General features: G+C 46.1%; 1 protein-coding gene across 6 annotated transcripts in view; it reads left to right on the top strand.

The window, feature by feature from the left end:
• The first annotated feature begins 3112 nt into the window (after nucleotides 1-3112).
• Nucleotides 3113-19182, top strand: part of FBXW10B (F-box and WD repeat domain containing 10B) — a 36457-nt gene continuing 20387 nt past the window's right edge. For 4 of the 6 annotated variants that reach the window (XM_082705723.1, XM_082705720.1, XM_082705719.1 and 1 more), the window contains exons 1-7: nucleotides 5071-5802; nucleotides 7230-7361; nucleotides 8365-8565; nucleotides 8665-8792; nucleotides 9568-9690; nucleotides 12731-12840; nucleotides 14708-14908. In XM_082705723.1, the coding sequence (XP_082561849.1) occupies nucleotides 5298-5802; nucleotides 7230-7361; nucleotides 8365-8565; nucleotides 8665-8792; nucleotides 9568-9690; nucleotides 12731-12840; nucleotides 14708-14908 (1400 nt within the window). In that variant the 5' untranslated portion in view covers nucleotides 5071-5297. Of the gene's footprint in view, nucleotides 3247-5070; nucleotides 5803-7229; nucleotides 7362-8364; nucleotides 8566-8664; nucleotides 8793-9567; nucleotides 9691-12730; nucleotides 12841-14707; nucleotides 14909-19182 lie in introns of those variants that run through there. The other 2 variants (XM_082705722.1, XM_082705721.1) reach the window with 2 other exon arrangements.

Genomic DNA, 19182 nt, shown 5'->3' with positions numbered 1-19182 from the left:
CACTGAGCCAGCCAGGTCCCTGCCCCTGTGTTCATTTTTAAAGCGAAGTTCCGTTCTCAGACTTAGACGCAAGCATAGCTCACAGCTGTATTTCTCAAAGCGCAGTTTCCCCACCAGCCGCGTCAGCACCATGCAGAAATTTCTTAGAAATGTAAATTCTGGGGCTCCCAGCCTGGATTTAGGAATCAGAAACTCTGGGGACCGGGGAAGCGGTCTGGTTTATTAAGGCCTCGCGAGGCGATTCTGAAGCCCGCGCGAAGTGTGAGAACCACGGTTCGCATCTCTCTCCCTAACTGGCTCTGCTCGTCAACTGCCAGCAGCTGGGCTTCCAGCTTTTCTGTGCTCTTGTCTCCGTCCTCCCCCTCGTGCATCATAAAACAACATCGAGCCAAGGCCCTTGTGTTCCACCTGCTTCTTTCAAAGTCAAAGGGCCTTTTGAAAGCCTGGAGAATGACGGACTTCTCAGGAACAGAAACTTTGCTCAATCGACTTTGTAACGTCGCACGAAGGAGAGATGATAAAATGTGAGTTTTCCCCGCTTTCCCGGATAACGACACTTGGATAGTTCTTCACACATTGTGAGGTGCTGTTCAAACTCATCCCTTCATTTGACCCTGATTCTCACCCCCAAGCTAGGCAGAAGTATGAGCTCCATTTTGCAGAAGGGGTGCAGCAAGGGAATTATCGAGGGGCGAGTCGCTGGCCGCAGCACAGCCTGGTCTCACCCCACACCCTCCTACTCTGGCCCCCCAGCCCTTTCCCAACTTCTGCTGCCTGAGCCCGGCAGGTGGCCCTGGGTGCGGTCCTAGATAGGGCAGCCGAACGGGGTAGGGTGAAGCAACCCTGCTCCCTGGGGCTCTCCAAACGCTGTGAGAGGTGGGAAAGAGAAGTAGAGACTGAGGATGTATGGGAAGACCGTCTAATCGGAATCGTGAAGAACACAGAGCAGAAAGGAAAGCCAGGGGACTTGCACGTCTACAAGCTGCTGGCAGCGTGGATATCTGAGAAATCTCCAGGTGGACTTCTCAGCCCCAAAACCTTCCTTTGAGAAATGTTTTCTTCTCCTGGGTCTCAACTCTTATGAGACCTATTTGCCTTCCTCTTTGGATACCCCATCATTGACTTATCCTATCCGGTCACCTTGCAGGTAAGATGCCGTGTGTGTGTGTGTGTGTGTGTGTGTGTGTGTGTGTGTTGGTAGGGAGTCGAATGCAGAGGCAGCAGAAAAAAATTTCATGCTCACCTAATTTCATTAATTAGTCCTCATAGGACAGCACCCTGCGTGGTGGGGATTATGTGTCTTCTACAGATAAGAAAACGGGAGCTCAGGGAAGCACGAGTACCTCGTTCAAGGTCACACAGCTAGTAAGGAGCAGCAGTGGGGTTCCAGCCGGTCTCTCTGACTCCCAGGTTTGTGCTCCCCCTCAGGGCTACCCCTGGCCCTCAGCATGGAATCAAGACTGAGCTGGGTGGGCAAAACTGCTTTGATGTATGTCCGCCTCACTGATTAATTTGGACCTTCAAAAACCAGCCACTTTAGGGGCGCCTCTGGGGCTCAGTCAGTTAAGCATCTGGCTCCTGATTTCAGCTGAGTTCATGATCTCAGGGTTCTGAGATCGAGCCCCACATCGGGCTCCCTGCTGGGTGTGCAGCTGCTTAATATTTTCTCTCTCTCACCCTCTGCCTCTTCCCACCCTCCCAGCCCACCCTCTACCTCCCTCTGTAAAAACAAATAAAACAAAGCAAAACAAAAAACACGAGCTACTTTCAGTTTGTAGTAGTTCTGGGGTGTTGGTGGTATGTCTCCTGCATAGAGACCCAAACCCTATGTGTATGGGAGCTCTTTCCTCCTGGCCAACCTCCCCAAGAGTTTAGAAGCTAACCCACCTTCACCTTTTCTCCAGATAGGGATTCAGGCAGAAGAGACCAACCTGTTAGAACTGATCTCCTTCCCAGCCTGATTCCTGTCCCCAACCCCAACCCTTGTGGGAGACTGCCTTTGCCACCGAGCTGGGCAGTGATACCCAATACCTTTCTCTAACTGTCCCTAGTCTCCAGACATGGGCACCAGAAATGCTTGGTTACACCAAACATTTTGGCTTAATCTAGGGAAATCATTATAACATCGACAAGAGCAGTGACAGCTGGTCTCACACATCTGATCTCATCCTAGAGGGAAGCTGTAATTTTTTTTAAAGATTTTTAAAATTTATTTGACACACAGAGACAGATCGCAAATAGGCAGAGAGGCAGGCAGAGAGAGAAGAGGAAGCAGGCTCCTGCCGAGCAGAGAGCCCGATGTGGGGGTCCATCCCAGGGGCCATGACCTGAGCCTAAGGCAGAGGCTTAACTCTCTGAGCCACCCAGGCACCCCAGGGAGAGAGAATCTTAAGCAGGCTCCCACACAGAGCTTGATCTCGTGACCCTGAGATCATCATTAAGGTTTTATAGGTGAGATAAACACGACACCAGGCGAAGTGGGTGCAAGGCAAGATTTATTAAAGGCACTCTCAGGCAAAGTTTCAGAGCTCAGGAGAAAAGGGGAGCCAGGAAGTTTGCACTGGGAGGAGGTGGGCACCCTCGGGCAAGGTTGGGTCACTCTGGAAAGCAGAGTGGGGGAAGTCGCACTGGGAGGGAGTTGGTGTGTGTGTGTGTGTGTGTCTTTTATCTGTTTCCTGCATAGGTATCGGGTTACCCATGGAGATGTGACGTGGGCATACATCCTTTTGGCGGGAGAGTCAAGGGTGAAGGAAAGGAGGGGGAGGCGGCTGGAAGACAGCGGACTCAGAGGTCATTTCTATTGTTCCTCCTGCACTCCCGGAGCCCCAACGGTCATCAGAGCCAAAACCAAGAGTCGGACACTTAACTGACTGAGCCACCCAGCGTCCCGTGTGTCTGTCATCTTTAACTTCAGGTTCCCAAGTTTTGTCTTCATCAAAATAGCCAAGTTGTTCTCCCTACTTGCCTTGCTAGCAAGTGAACTTTGAACTTACAACATAGATTTATTCTAATAGAAATCATTTTGTCTATGTTCCACATTGAGCTTTTATAGAAGAAGATGATTTGCAAATAGAATTTTGTTGTTCAAAATGTTTGAAAAGCCCACTGAGCCCCTAATCTCTTTCTGGGTAACAAGTGACTGCAGAAGCCTTCTGTTTGGAAACCTGCGGGACCATGTGCACTCTGAGGGCTGGCTGTAATGACCCAAGTCATTACTCCTGGATGGATCATAAGCCACGGCAAATGGTAAAGACCTCACAAAATAGGTATACCACGTTTTATGTCCTTCTTCTTCTTCTTTTTTTTCTTTTTAAGTCAGCTCCACGCAGAGTGAAGCCCAGCATGGGGCTTGAACTCACAACCCTGAGATCAAGACCTGAGCTGAGATCAAGAGTTAGATGCTTGACTGACTGAGCCAATGCCTGCCTAGGGTCATTTTTTAAATGCATCTCAATGTATGCACATGGAGATTGGAGATTGTGTAGAGATCCAGTGGGCATTGATTACCTGGCTGCCCAGAACAATGTTCCCAATGACACCCATGATGACAACAACAGGACAATAGTTAGCACTTCCGGAGGGCTGAGTAGGTAACAGGCCATCTTTTAGGTGCTTTGCAGATAGTATCTCATTTAATCCTCAACCTCCCACCCCAAGTCAAAACTATTGTCTTTTGTTTTATAAATAAGCAAATTGACACATTGGGCATTAAGTAATATGCTTGTGCACACAGAGCTAGTAAGCAGCTGGGCTGGGGTCCAGGAGTCCTGCCCCAGACTCCTCACTGTTCTCCACTTGGCTGTGCTGTTGGCTGGGATGCAATGGGGGAGGTACTCAGAATCAGAGGGCTGAAAGCTAGCAGCAGAAGGAAGATGGGAGATGCAGGAGAACCAGGAAGGAAGGTGCTGTTTTGAGAGCTGCCCAGCTGCGTGTCTCACCTGATAGCCCCTGGCTAGATATTTCACTGGCTAGAGCCTCCTGGAGCCAGTTTGAGCCAGCTTAGAGCTGTGTACCAATTCCGTCCCCACCCTTTAACCTGGTCCTGAACTTACCTTTATCTGGTTATAGTACTAAGATCTCCACCTAGAGGTGGAATTTTCTGCCACCTTTTGAACATAATGTATATACTAGCCTGTGGGCGGTCTAGGTCTGAGCTATTGAACAGAAATGCCCAAGTAATAGAGCATGTAAATTCCTTAATGAATATGCAAGCTCCTTGCTCTCACCACCTATTACACTGAATAAAAGCTTCCTGTTCTAACCTCAAGAGAGACAGTGCTTTGAGAGTGATCTGTCTCCTTACCTGCACCAAGTAATCAAAGTAATTCTTTGCTTTCAAACACTTCCTTGGGTTGTATTCAATGTAATGCACCCCAAGGGGTGACCGCCCCCCTCCCTTGAATTCAGTCCGGGTGCTGCCTCCCAGAGGAGCGTGTAATTGAGGCTGAGTGAAATTTTTTCCCTGAGGGAGGGCTTCCCTGCAGAGGTTTCTCATTAGCATTCTGAACCAGTGAAACGACTTACCTTCGTAGTAAGGTAAATGAAAACATTTCTGTTTTCAGTTCAACGATGACTTTAGAAAATGAGTAGAGACAGGGGCGCCTGGATGGCTCAGTGGGTTAAAGCCTCTGCCTTCAGCTCGGGTCATGGTCTCAGGGTCCTGGGATCGAGCCCCGCATCGGGCTCTCTGCTCGGCGGGGAGCCTGCTTCCTTCTCTCTCTCTGCCTGCCTCTCTGCCTACTTGTGATCTCTGTCAAATAAATAAATAAAATCTTAAAAAAAAATGAGTAGAGACATATTCAGGATCATTGGGCTAGCCACCTTATAGCCAAACAGCTATTAACGTAAGAAGTACATCATGAATATTTACAAGTCATTAGTAACAATCGAAGCTCAATGCCAGGCTTCACGATATATGATATATACATATCTTTTCCTTTAAGAGGGTTCCATGTATGACTTCAATGGGACTGACGCTCTTCTTGTGGTTCTAGAAATGGGATGACCAGCTCTTTCAGAATATACAGCAACTGCCTCCACCTACTAAGCAGTGCCCGGTTTAGGAGATTTACGGTAAAAGCCATGTTTCCTAGGAAGTCAGTACAAAAAGCCAGACTTCTACCGGCAGTTTCTGGGAGAGAGCAGCTTTCCATCCAACGCAGGGCTTTACCTTTCCTCTGGGAAATGTTTATAATAGAAAAGGCTCAATTAGGATATCTGTCCGCCTCTCCTGTACCTCTGATGTTTGGTGGGGTTGACAACGGGCAAGGATAAAATGAGCTGGTCATCTCAGAATCATGGAAAACCTGGACCCAAGGCTCAGGAATGCCCCGTATTTCCGTTGTGAGAAGGGAGACAGTTCTGTCCCTGTGTGTCAAGAATGCGAAACATGTGTCTTGGCTTGGAATATCTTCTCGACCAAACAGTGGTTCCGGAGGATAGGAGAGGTGCCCCGGAGAAAGTTTCTGGTGAGCATCCTGGAGCAGCTGGGTAGCCTCTACTTGCTGCACTATTTTCAGAATATCCTTCAGACCACGCAGGGGAAGGATTTCATCTACAGCCGGTCCCGGATCAACCTCAGCAGGAAGGAGGGGAAGATCGTCAGGTCTTCCTTGAACCAGATGTTGGATAAAACCGTGGAGCAGAAGATGCGGGAGATCTTGTCCTGGTTTGCGAGAAGCACCCACCGGACCAAGGCGAATTACACGCTCTTTCTCCTGCAGATGTGTGACCCCAAGCTGCTGCTGACCGCTGCCAATGTCATCAGGGTCCTGTCTCTGAGACAGTGGAACAACGTCGCAGGTAAACAATGCCCCAGGGGGTCTGGGAAGCCAGACTTGGGGAACCTGTCAAGGAACCAGGGGTGTGGACCAGCTTAGGGAGACAGGGATCTTCTAGAATACAGGACAGAGGTCCTTGTCCTGACCTGCAGCCCTGTTTACCGAAGGAGAAATTGTAAACTGCGACTTCCTTCTAGAAAAGTATAGAATGCACACTCAGAAGGAAGTGCAGAACTTGTAACTGTCAGGCATTTAATTTTGCATTTTTTGTCTTATTTTAAAGCTTTTTCTTCAAGATTTTATTTATTTATGAGAGAGAGAGAGAAAAAGAGAGAGGGGGAGCACAAGCAGGGGGAGCGGGAGATGGAAAAGTAGGCTCCCCGCTGAGCAGGGAGCCCCATGCCATGCTAGGATTTGGTCCCAGGATCCTGGGATCATGACCTGAGCTGAAGGCAGATGCTAAACCCACTGAGCACCCAGGGGCCCCACTGTGAGGCATTTAAAATGGAGTTAGACCCAGATGTGGCTGGCCTGTGCCACTACTGCTTTTTGCTGGTGTGGTTCCTGCAGTGCGTTAGGGACTAGACAGGGTTAGAGAGGGATGTAAAGGGGAGGCTTCTGAATTGGTTTGCCTTTCAGTTTGCCCTGCACAGAACCTGGGTCAAGGGGATCAAGTTTAGGGCTTTTTCCCTTTCATTGCACCATATTCCTTGCTTGTGCATAAAATCCAACCTTGAAGAGGAGTTCTCAAACTTCAGCTTGCATCAGAATCACTGGGAAGGCTTTTTATTTTATTTATTTAGTTATTTAAGGATTTTATTTATTTGTCAGAGAGAGTGAGAGAGCACACAGCAGGGAGCCACAGGCAGAGGGATAAGCAGGCTCCCTGCTTAGCAAGGAGCCTAATGGTGTTTCCATCCCAAGATGCTGGGATCATGACCTGAGCCAAAGGCAGAAGCTTAACTGACTGAGCCACTCAGGCACCCCTTTCTGCAAATTTTATATGGAAACTTGGAGGCCCCCCTTCCCGCTTCCCTCCTCCCAAAAAACCAGACATAACTGGCCCGGTCCGTTTTGTGTAGACTGAAGAGAGGCAAGTAGAAATAAAACCGTCTTGGGGTGCTTGGGTGGCTCAGTGGGTTAAGCCGATGCCTTTGGCTCAGGTCATGATCTCAGGGTCCTGGGATTGAGTCCCGAGTCTGGCTCTCTGCTCAGCAGGGAGCATGCTTCCCTCTCACTCTCTCTGCCTGCCTTTTTGCCTACTTGTGATCTCTCTCATTAAATAAATAAAGAAATAAAATCTTTAAAGAACAAACAAACAAACAAAAAACTGTTTGCCTCATGTCCTTTCCTCCACAACCCCACTTCAAAAGCCACCTTGTCTTGGCCATTGGCATTTCAGGCCCCAACCAAGACACTAGTGATGTGTTTTTTTCTTTCCCGAGAAAGACTACAACGTGCCGTATGAGACCTCGGATGTTTTCTGGGCAGCCAGCACCAAGACTGCATCCTTCCCTTTGTCCAGAGCTTCAGGAAAAGAAAATTCGCTTGAAAACAGGAGGGGCGAAGCATCTAATACTGGTAAGTCAGCTTGTAGCAAGAAAGCTAATAGACGGGAGATCGGGAAGTCCCGATGGGTTTGGGGCGGTGGGCACAGGGCAGTAGCGTCTGGGGGTGGCAGGTTTTGGAGATGAACATTCATTTGGCATCAGTGGTATGTTGGCCTCACCGATCCTTATTACATAATCGAATCCCACATCCAGTAGGGGAGAAGCGAGAATTGAAGGTGGTCATTATAACCTTATTAAAGCCCATGTTTTCACTTCTCCATCTTGGTGCCTCTGAGAGATGCCTGAAAATAAAGCTCAGAAAGGGAACTATAAGAGGGTTTCCTTTGGGTTCTCCCTCTGCCCCGGGGCCACAATCCCTTGCCTGGCCCCTCCCTTTTTGGCATGGGGGACACCTGTAGAGACCAGCCCACTGGCGCCTATCTTTTGCTGCACTGGATTCAGTCTTGAGGAGGAAGCAAAAGCAGTGGGGAAGTAGGGCATAGCCTCAACGATTTCCTGAGCTGGTTTGTGTGAGGCGAGAGCTCTATGTGACCTCATTATAAGAAACACAAAGCATCAATTCTCAGGCCCTTTTCATCTGGAAACTTCCAGATTTCATAAACAGATAAGAGAGCGTAATCACCACGCACATAACCATCACTCCGTTTCGATAATTATCAATACTTGGCCCCTTCATGTCATTCATTTGTCCCTTTACAAAATTGTTTATATATTTTTTCCCCTTGCGATATTCTAAGGAAATTCCAGGCACAAGGCCATTTCACCTGAGTGGGGCAGGCTTTGCTGCTATAGGTATCCTACCTGAGCTGGGAAGGCTAAAAAAGTCCTCGTGCATTTCGTTGGGGAGGTCATTGTTTCCACTCTGGCAGAAGAAACGATAAAAATCCAGGGGTCTAAAAGGGTGGATTCTGATGAGCTCTATTTCTGGGGAGAGGGTTTCTGGAGGGCTTCTCTTGGCCTGGAGTTATTGCGGAATCAGCCTCATCCCACACCTTTCTCTCACTTTCCTCTAGATGGACAATGGAAGAGTTCCATCCAGTGCATTTTAGAGATGAATAGCCTGTTTTCCGGAAAAGCAGGCCTGTCGAAGGCCGAATACACGCCCTCCAATCTGTTGGTTGACTTGGATGTCGTCAAAGACCTGTCCTCCGGGGTCAGCAAATACCGGGACTTCATCCGTTCCCTGCCCGTTCACCTCTCCAAATATATTCTAAGTATGCTGGGCTGTCCTGGGGGATTTCTCCAAACACCGTCGTGCCTCACGGGCTGGCTGGGAGGTTCCCAGGTCCATGTTTTTTTTTTTTTTTTTTCAGGTATGCTGGATAAAAACAGCCTGAACAGGTGTGCCTCCGTGAGCCAGCACTGGGCCATGCTGGTCCAGCAGGTCAAGATGGAATTGTCGATGCATCCTTTCATTCAGAGCCATATCACCTTCTTGCAGGTACTTCCTGTCTGGAGGGGGAGGGGTCGATCTGGAGACCCGCCTCATTTCCGCATTGAGGTTGGCCTGCCTGGGGGCCTTTCCGGTCTCTTCCCTAGATCCTCAGTTGGCCTCCTGCCCCGTGTTTGTTGCTTTGTAGCATTCAGTAGTGACTTCCTTTGTGTCTGTTCTCCCCGTTAATCACCCCATGGTCAGCGCATCCAGGAGGGAGGACATATATGGAAACCTCTCAGGAGGAGAGAAGGCAGAGCCTTCCTGAAACCTCACAGAGTGGGGGATTGTTTTCACCAGAGAGCTTTACTGTGGCTTTGGCAATGAGAGGACCGTGAGTGTGTTCCCGGAGCAGCCTCACGTGGTACCCAGATGTTTCAAAGCCCCAAGTATATTCTTGGGTCAAGATGCTCTTCTCCTGGAATAGTGTCCACCTCTGGCATTTTTACTTCTGTTTCTGGCCTTGCCCTATGTCATGGGTTGCTGGTAGCTTGAGTGTTTCCCAGCACAGATAGATAAGAGAAGACACGAAGAGGCCAGCCTTGTGAGGCGGACCACCCTCTGGGAAGTGGAGGACTCTGGCCATGTCCTCCTGGGGTCCCTCCATGTGTTTTGTCCACCTTATACCAGTCCGCGCACACTACCAGCCTCACGGGCCAGACCTGGGCCTTCTTTTGCCAGAGTTTACCCGCCATTCAGACCTTGCCAAGGACGAGTTTCCCCCCTTCTCTTGGGGAGTAAGGGCCAAGAGTAATAACCATTTTCTGTTTGTTTTTTCCCTCAGGGATCCTACACAAAGGGAATCGATCCTAACTATGCCAACAAGCTTTTTATCCCAGTTCCTAAAATAACCGATAACGGGAAGTGCATACGTGTGAAAAATCAGAAATTGAAACTCAGAACAAAGGTGAGTAGCAGTGGCATCTGGGGCAGGTCACCGTGGCGTCCTGTTCTTAGCCAGGCTGCAGTCCAGACTCAGTCGTTATATGAGGGTAGAGGAAGCGGGAGGATATAGGATATAGGATATAGCACATGGATTTAGGGCCTAGGAGGCGACATTCCCTAAGGGAGACCAGAGTTCGGTGCTGTGTGTCCTTAAGCAAGTGACTTCCTCTCCTTCAGCCTGAAATCCCTCATCTGTTAAATGGGTAGATGTCAGGGATGGTTGGGATTTTCCTTAACACCCGTCAGGCCACACGCATCCAGAGGCTGTGAGGGTCTGTGGCTCGGGAATGGAAGGGCCAGGATGGGTCCAGAATGGATTATGCTTTCTCCCCTCTCGCTTCCAGGTTTATTCTAGAATGAAGGGGCGCAGTTACTTAACCGTAGACTCCCCCATACCAAATCTTGGGCAACAGCGAAGGACAGAAGAAAGGCTCTGAGCTCTCTCTACAGTTTATCCAGGCCTGGTGGTCATCCCTGAAACCATCAGATTCTTGCTCTCTCCTCTCTGCTCAAGGGTCTTCTATTTTCAAATCTGTCCCACGGGCCCCAAAAGAATCTTAAGTAAGGGGTATCCAGACTGTAGCTTCTCGAAGGCAACTGTGTATATGAGTTAGAATTCGAGGGATAGAAAGGACCAGAGTGACCATCCAGTTTTTCTGTCCACAGAAGCCGGGCAGGTCACAGGAATGAGGGCGGTTGGGGGGTGCGAGTGGGTGTGTCAGAACCATCAGGAGCTGGAGACTTCCCTCCCCATCCGAAGGGGCCAGGTGCTACACAGCTCCCACGAGGTACGGCCATAGAGACTGGACCTCAGCCTCCCCATCCATCTGAGCTTTCAAGAAAAGTCAGAAATCTGAATTACCTTGTGACATCTCTCATTTTCCTTAAATGCGGGCAGCCAATTAAAAGCATTAAAAAACCCCCCAAACTATGGGAGCCAAAGAAAAACACATCTGTGGACTTCATTTGACATGAATTTTATTTATTTATTTATTTTTTAAAAGATGATTTATTGATTTATTTATTTGACAGAGATCACTAGTAGGCAGAGAGGCAGACAGAGCAAGAAGAGGAAGTAGGCTCCCTGCTGAGCAGAGAGCCCGATGCCGGGCTCGATCCCAGAACCCTGGGATCATGACCTGAGCTGAAGGCAGAGGCTTTAACCCTCTGAGCCACCCAGGTGCCCCAAGACCTGAATTTTATATCTTTGAATCGGCCCATTCACTCGTGTGACCGATGGAAAGACTGAGGTGCTGAGAGTTTCTGGTCTCCTTGACAGAATGACAGAGATACAATAGGATGCAGACCCGTTCTTCCTGAGCTCGGTGCTCTAAGTATAACAGAGCTAACACCCTGCTCTGGGTGATATGGCTAGTAACTGCCTGACTGGAAAGGATGACCCAGGCAGTGTTTGATATTTTAGGAATGTTGTAATTTTAGGAAAGAGAGAGAAACAGGTGAAGCACTGTGGACAACAGACGAGAAACATGGAAGACCCAGACGAGGAAGCTAAGGGGTCTGCTAGGGAAAGTTTAGGAGAGTGCTTCTCAGGGCTGGTGACTGCCATGGGGAATGAGTTTGAGTGGTGTGCCCGACATAGTGCCAAGGGCTTTGTACACATCATTCACTTGATCTTTGCTGTAGATTGGGTGGATATCATCGCTCCCAGTTTCTGGACGTGGAAGTGGAGGCTGAGAGGTTCCAAAAATCGCCAAAGGTCTCCTAGCTGCTCAGTGGCAGAGCTGGGATTTGAATCAGGTCTTTTTCCTGATTGACTCTACCATGGAGCTTCTGGGCTCTCAAAACTTGGCCAATGACCAAAAGCAAAGTCATTCCAGCCCAGGCTGTGAGAAGCCAAGGAAGACTTGATGAATTCAAGGCAGGATATCAGAGATGCTTGGACATTCGAGGGAAGGCAGGTTGAGAGAGTCAGGGGCAAGGCTTCTAAGGTGGACATCACTACTGGGTTAGAGATCAAGGAGGAGATTGAGTCCAGAAAAGCAGGCATCCCAAGGAAAAGTCTACAGGCACGGAGAAGAAGGAAGCTTTGAAGAGATGTTCCCAGGAGGGCTCCCAGGTCCAAATGTGCTGCCTTTCATGGTAAAGGCACTCTGTATTTTGGTTTCCTGCTAGCATGGTTAGCATTTCCTGCTATTTGAGGGGGAAGAGTATGGCTGGAAAGAGGAGTGATAAGCGAGAGTCTGGTTGAGTCATCTGTAGCAGAATTTGGCCTACCTGGCATGCCACAGTGGTTTAGAAAGTGTCCCATGGAGAGAGGGAGGGATGGGGGGAAGAAGGGAGGAGGAAGAAGGAAGGAAGGGAGGAAGAAAAGAAGAAGGAAGGAAAGTAAGAAAGATGGAAAGAAGGAAGGAAGGAAGTCTTAGAAAAGGAAGGAAAACACCCCTGTTGAGACTTGATAAAATTGGTTTCTTCTTCCCGAGGCTCAGCTATATATCTCACCTGCAAAATGATGAGAATAATTCGTGGGGCCAATGGTGTCCTCCGTGAGGCAGCTGTAAGGAGGAACCAAGCTTGCCTCTATGGGCAGACTTTGAGGCCCAAATGCATAGTGGGTGTAGTTGTGACTTCACATACAGTTTGAGTTCCCACCAGCACGCTCTGTACCCTCAGGTCAATGCAATAGGCCCATGGAACCTCAACTTCTGCAAAAGATCTGGCCAGAGGGCACCTGTGACTTTATTTCGTGAGCATTGCTCTTTGTGAGCCCATTTTTTGCGAAAAGTTGAGCGATCAGCAATTCATGGAATCAGAACACACAGAAAATACAAAGAGATGGAAGACAAATCAGGACCCTTGGTTCTCCATGGATTACTTTGGGGTCTGCTCCGGGGTCCCTCCCTCCCCACACGCAGTGGCAGCCACAGCCTGAAGCAAAAGAATCCTTGGGACCTTATGTCCTTGCTGGGGGCGCCCTCGGGGGTGCATGTTTGGGGCCTGGGGTAAAGTTGCCGCTGTGATTTGACTTTGTGTTCCGTTGTTAGAATGACTACAACCTGTGGGCCGCATACCAGAACCAGGAAACTCAGCAGGTCCTAATGGAGGAGAGAAATATCTTCTGTGGGACTTATAATATCCGTATCCTCTCAGACACGTAGGTACCAGGGCCAGAACCCAGGTCTTCGGGGACCCTTGAATTACCCACACTGGCGTCTGTAGGATTTCCATGACCCTGTTCACTTGGAAAGGCAATCCTTCCTCCCCTCCAGCTCAAGTCCCGCAGGAACATGAGATCCCCTTCGGAGAATAGGGCTGGATGTTTGCACCATTCTCCCCGTGGCCAGAGGACACTCTCCTGTTGTAATTTCGGGTATCCTGACCAACTTTCACACAAGTCACAAGCATGAAAACATTGCTTTTTTTAAAAAAATATTTGTATGGTTTTATTTCAATTTTAGAAGTGATATATGCTTAGTGCAAAGAAGAAATCCACTAAATACCAGAAAATGTATAGAGAAAGGCAAAGACCTCCTATAATCTTCATGTATATTAGTACACAAATTAATATTCATTTTATTAATATTCATGTATACTTCTGTATATTCTAGAATTTTCTTTGCATGTATATCTATAAAATTTTTTAATGATTTTATTTATTTGACAGAGAGAGACATAGTGAGAGAGGGAACACAAGCAGGGGGAGTGGGAGAGGGAGAAGCAGGCTTCCCGTTGAGGAGGGAACCCGATGTGGGTCCCGATCCCAGGACCCTGGGATCATGACCTGAGCCAAAGGCAGCTGCTTAATTGACTGAGCCACCCAGGTGCCCTAGGAATCAACTTTCTGCCATAGTTTAGGCCTCGGATTTCACTCTTTATTTATAAGGTTTTGTGGAGGCTGCCTCTCTCTATTTTATTTTTGACTGTGAATGTTACTTACAAATTACATCTTGAGCAGTCAGTAAGGGGAAGACACAGCAGATAGTGGAAAGGCAAAGTTGGGTTTTTATGGATGGCCTGGTGATAAGTGCCCTTTGGAAGAGATGATGGTGACTGAACTCTAGATGTAACAAGGGGAATGAGGACAAAGATATCAAGAATTACTTTTCGTATTCAGACATGACTCCATCCATGTTTGCTGAAAAAAATCCCCCTTTACTCTACGGTCCTGGAGTTACTAATAATCGTGTCCTTTTTCACAATGAAAAGTCTCATTTTGGACAATAAATGATTTGGTCATCTTGCTCATATTTTATCTATTTGCTAATAATCTTATGACTGGAAAATTAACTTATCCTGTTTTACTAGACTGCAGGCTCGTTGAAGGCAAGATCCGTATCTTGATTCATCTCTGTATTTCCCATGGTAGCTCTTAGCACAGTACTTTGAACCTGACATACACTCATTGGGTATTGGTTAAGAGAGAGAGAAAAAAAGAAAGAAACAGCGGGATATGCAGTTGGCATCAGGCTTCCAAGCTGTGTTCCTCTAATGTTTTCCATAAAAAAAGATTTCTGTGGTCAGACAAGTTTGGGAAATGATGCATATTCAACAGAATATCCTCTCTCTCTTTTTTTTATATGTTTTTTTTTTTTAAAGATTTTATTTGTTTATTTGACAGAGAGAAATCACAAGTAGATGGAGAGGCAGGCAGAGAGAGAGAGAGAGGGAAGCAGGCTCCCTGCTGAGCAGAGAGCCCGATGTGTGACTCGATCCCAGGACCCTGAGATCATGACCTGAGCCGAAGGCAGCGGCTTAACCCACTGAGCCACCCAGGCGCCCCAGAATATCCTCTCTTGATGATTTATCATACATTAGTAGATTCTTTTTTAATAGTTTTCCTGTTGTTTTTAGGTTTTCACCTAAAGTGACTTGGTATGGTATGAGGTCGGGGTCCACCAGGAGTGTGCCTTCTGCTTTCCATTATACCACCCCTGCAGGGGACAGTCATCAGACGAAGGGAGTTCTGGAAGGACACTAACTTTTCTTTCATGGACCATCTTTTTCTGCCCCCGGCAACTCAGGTGGGACCGAAACAGAGTCATCCACTATTCTGGGGGAGATCTGGTCGCAGTGTCATCCAACCGGAAAATCCAGCTTCTAGATGTCATACAAGTAAAGGAGTTACCCACTGAGTTCCGAGGCCATGCTGGGAGTGTCCGCACCCTCTTCTTGTGTGAGGAGGAGAACTTTCTACTGAGCGGGAGTTATGACCTGAGTATCAGGTGAGTGGTCCAAAGGAGTTGTGGTCCATTCCACCCAAGGCCTAAAGTCAGCTTGTGGAAGAAGCCTGCATACTTTTTCATCTTAGTATTTATTGAAAAGTTATCCTAAGTAATGCTCTCCTAAATAATATGGATAACCTGTAACATATTTTTCTTTATTTGGCAAGGTAGAAACCAATAATTTATATATTGTTTAAACTTCGAATGAGATTCATTTATAACAATTATCAGATCTATTTTCTGGTTGAGGGCTTTGAATTGGAAGGTATATTATTTTTAATTTTTGAAGGTTTTATTTACTTATTTGAGAGAGAGCAAGAGAGAGAATGAGAGGGGGGGGAGAAGAGAGAGAGACAGAAGCAGACTCCCCACCGAGCATGGAGCCCGATGTGGTACTTGATCCTAGGACCCTGAGATCATGACCTGAGCCAAAGGCAGACACTTAACAGACTGAGCCACCCAGGCACTCCTTGGAAAGTACCTTTTTTAGTGCTCTTAGATGATGGCACAATTTATAGTTCTTTTATAGATGCCTTAGGAAAAGGTGTTTTTCTGTGGATATCACATATGATATAGAAGAAAAATGGTGTTTAAAAATGTATATATACATATGTTTTTTGACAATGTAGTAAATATCCATGTACTATACTCAGGCCAAGAAATAGATCATTACCATTCCCCAAATCTCACTGTGTGTCTTACCTTGCTTTCTCCCTTCCAACCAGAGGTAATGTTACCCTAAATTTTATACTAATTATTCCCTTGTATTTCTTTATAATTTTGCTAACTATTTATAGATCTCCAAAAATATTGATTACTTTTGCCTATTTTTAAACTTATGTAAATGGAATTGCATTAAAAAATTCACTTATAGGGCGCCTGGGTGGCTCAGTGGGTTAAAGCCTCTGCCTTCAGCTCAGGTCATGGTCTCGGGGTCCTGGGATCGAGCCCCACATCAGGCTCTCTGCTCAGCAGGGAGCCTGCTTCCCCCTCTCTCTCTGCCTGCCTCTCAGCCTACTCGTGATCTCTGTCTGTCAAATAAATAAAATCTTTAAAAAAATTTTTTACTTATCCTGGATTCTTGTACTGAACCATGATTTTGAGATTTATCCATAAGATGTAGGTAGCAGTAATTTATTTTCATTGAGACACTGTCTTTTATTGGATGAATATATTATAAATTATTTCATCTTCTGTCAATGGATATTTGCATTGTTTCCATTTTTTTATTCTTTCAAAGAATAAACATCTGCTGCTACAGGTGTTCTTGGATGTGTCCCCTGACATCTATGTGCATGAGTTTGTTCCTTTTTTTCAAATTTTATTTATTTCTTTGACAGGGAGAGACACAGTAAGAGAGAGAACACAAGCAGGGGGAGTGGGAGAGGGAGAAGCAGGCTTCCCTCTGATCGGGGAGCCTGACGTGGGACTCGATCCAAGGACCCTGGGATCATGGCCTGAGCTGAAGGCATAATGACTGAGCCCCCCAGGTGACCCTATGTACCTGAGTTTTTAAAAAATTTTTTTCAGAGGCATCTGGTAGCTCAGTGGTAGAACATGAGATTCTTGATCTTGGGGTTGTGAGTTTGAGCCCCATGTTGGGTGTAGAGATTACTTAAAAAATTAGTAAAAAATTTTTTTTATTTTTTTACTGAATATAATTGACATACAACATATTAGTTTTAGGTATATGACATAATGATTGGTATTTGTATATATTGGAAAATGATTACCACAGTAAGTTTACTTATATCCATCACGACTCATAGTTACAAAATTTTTTTTCTTGTGATAAGACCATTAAGATCTACTCTCAGCACCTTTCAAAGGTATGATGCAGTCTTGTTTACCACAGTGCATGAGTTCTTCTTAAGGATTATTCTTTGTCATGAAATCTCTAGGTAGGAGTACTAAATTGTTTTCTTAAACAGTTATATTAGGTTCTACTCTCATCATCAGGGGTAGACCCCTACCAATATTTACTATTTGATGCTCAATACTGACAATATTAACTGCCAATCTGCTGCTACCTCTTTTCACTTCTATGATTACTAATGAGGTTGGGCATATTTTTACATGTGCGTATTAAGCTTTCCAGAGAAAGAGAACCAGGGAGATGTGTGTGTGCATATAAAGAGATTGATTATCTCTTTATAATGAATTGGCTCACAGTGTGGGCCTGCAGCCGGGAGACCTAGGAGAATTGGGGGTGGAGATAAGTCTGCGGCTGGTTTGAGGTTGGTCTTTTTGTTCTGTTTAAGCCTTCAGTTGATTGGTTGAGGCCTATCTACATTATGAAGGGCCATGTGCTTTACTCGACATCCATTAGTTTAAACCTTGATCTTGACCTAAAACAGCCTTCAAGCTGACCCATAAAATTAACCATCACAATATGTTTTAGAGCCATTTGTGCTTTTTCTTCTATGAAATTCCTATTCAGTTTCTGTTGTCATTTGGCCTATTCTTCTGTTAATTTATTTATTCTTATTGATTCGTTGTTTAATAATTATTCTTATTGATTCTTTATATATTTTGGATACTAATTCTTTGTAGATTTTTAAAAAACATTTTATTTATTTATTTGACAGAGAGAGATCACAAGTAGGCAGAGAGGCAGGCAGAGAGAGGAGGAAGCAGGCTTTCCACGGAGCAGAGAGCCCCATATGGGGCTCGATCCCAGGACCCTGGGATCATGACCCGAGCTGAAGGCAGAGGCTTTAACCCACTGAGCCACCCAGGTGCCCCTCTTTGTTGATTTTTGTGTTGCAAATTTCTCCTTCCAATTTAAGACTCCTCTTGTCACCATGGTGACTTTTGATGAACAGAAATCCTTAACTTTAAGGTAGTTGGCTTTGTGGACTTGACATGTATAAGAAACGCCTCCCTTTGGGGAAGTCAAAAAGACATTCTCCCGAAGTATCTTTTCTCAAAAATTTTTTTAAAATTTAAAATTCTTTTAGTTTTAAAGATTTTATTTATTTATTTGAGAGAGAGAGAGAGAGAGAAAAAAAAAAAAAGAGAGAGCAGGGCAGGGGAAGGGAGGCAGAGGGAGAAGGCAGAGGGAGAAGGCAGATGTCTGCTGAGCAGGAAGGTCCAATATGGGACTCGATCCCAGGTCCCTGGGATCATGACCTGAGCCAAAAGCAGCTGCTTAACTGACTGAGTCACCCAGGTGCCCAGTATCTTATTTTTGTTTATATTTTCATATTGATTATTGCTGGTATAGAGAAATGGTGTTGATTACTATAGATTGTTCTTGTATCTAGCAACCTTGTTAACCTCTCATTGGTTTTAAAAGTATATGTGCTGGGGCGCCTGGGTGGCTCAGTGGGTTAAGCCTCTGCCTTCGGCTCAGATCATGATCTCAGGGTCCTGGGATCGAGCCCCGCATCGGGTTCTCTGCTTGGTGGGGAGCCTGTACCCCACTCTTCCTGCCTCTCTGCCTACTTGTGATTTCTCTCTCTCTGTCAAATAAATAAACAAAAACTAACAAAAAGTATATGTGCTATGTAGATGGTCTTCCAGTCAGGAGTAATGATAATAATTATCTTCTTTACCCATACTTTTATACTACATTTTTCTTTTTCTTTCTTTCTAACTTTACGTTGGCCTTCCAGTTAAGTAGAAGCAGTAAGAGCAGACATCTTGTTATCCTTTTTGAAGGGAGTACATCTATAGTTTTTTTTGTTTTACTAAGTATAATTCTTGCTGTTATAACTTTTTAAAAATAAGTTTGTGAAATCATTAAGTTCCTTCTATTCCTACTTTTTAAATTTTATTTTCTTTTTTTATTTTAAAGATTTTATTTGTTTGAGACATATATAGAGAGACAGAGTACAAGCAGGGGGAGCAGCTGAGGAAGAAGCAGACTTCCTGCTTAGCAGGGAGCCTGATGCAGGGCTCTATCCCAGGACCCTGCGATCATGACCTGAGCCAAAGGCAGATGCCTAACTGACTGAGCCACTCAGGTGTCCCTCTTTTTATTTTTTTATTTTTTTAAAGATTTTATTTATTTATTTGACAGACAGAGATCACAAGTAGGCAGAGAGGCAGGCAGAGAGAGAGAGGAGGAAGCAGGCTCCCTGCGGAGAAGAGAGCCCGATGCGGGACTCGATCCCAGGACCCTGAGATCATGACCTGAGCTGAAGGCAGCGGCTTAACCCACTGAGCCACCCAGGCGCCCCCTCTTTTTATTTTTTTTAAGTTTATTTATTATTTAAGTAATCTCTACACCCAACGTGGGGTTTGAACTCATGACCCTGAGGTCAGGAGTC

The sequence above is a fragment of the Mustela nivalis genome, assembly GCF_964662115.1.
Source record: "Mustela nivalis genome assembly, chromosome: 17".
NCBI lineage: Eukaryota > Metazoa > Chordata > Mammalia > Carnivora > Mustelidae > Mustela > Mustela nivalis.
Note: the sequence above shows the minus strand (reverse complement) of the source record. Positions and strands in the feature narration are given on the sequence as shown.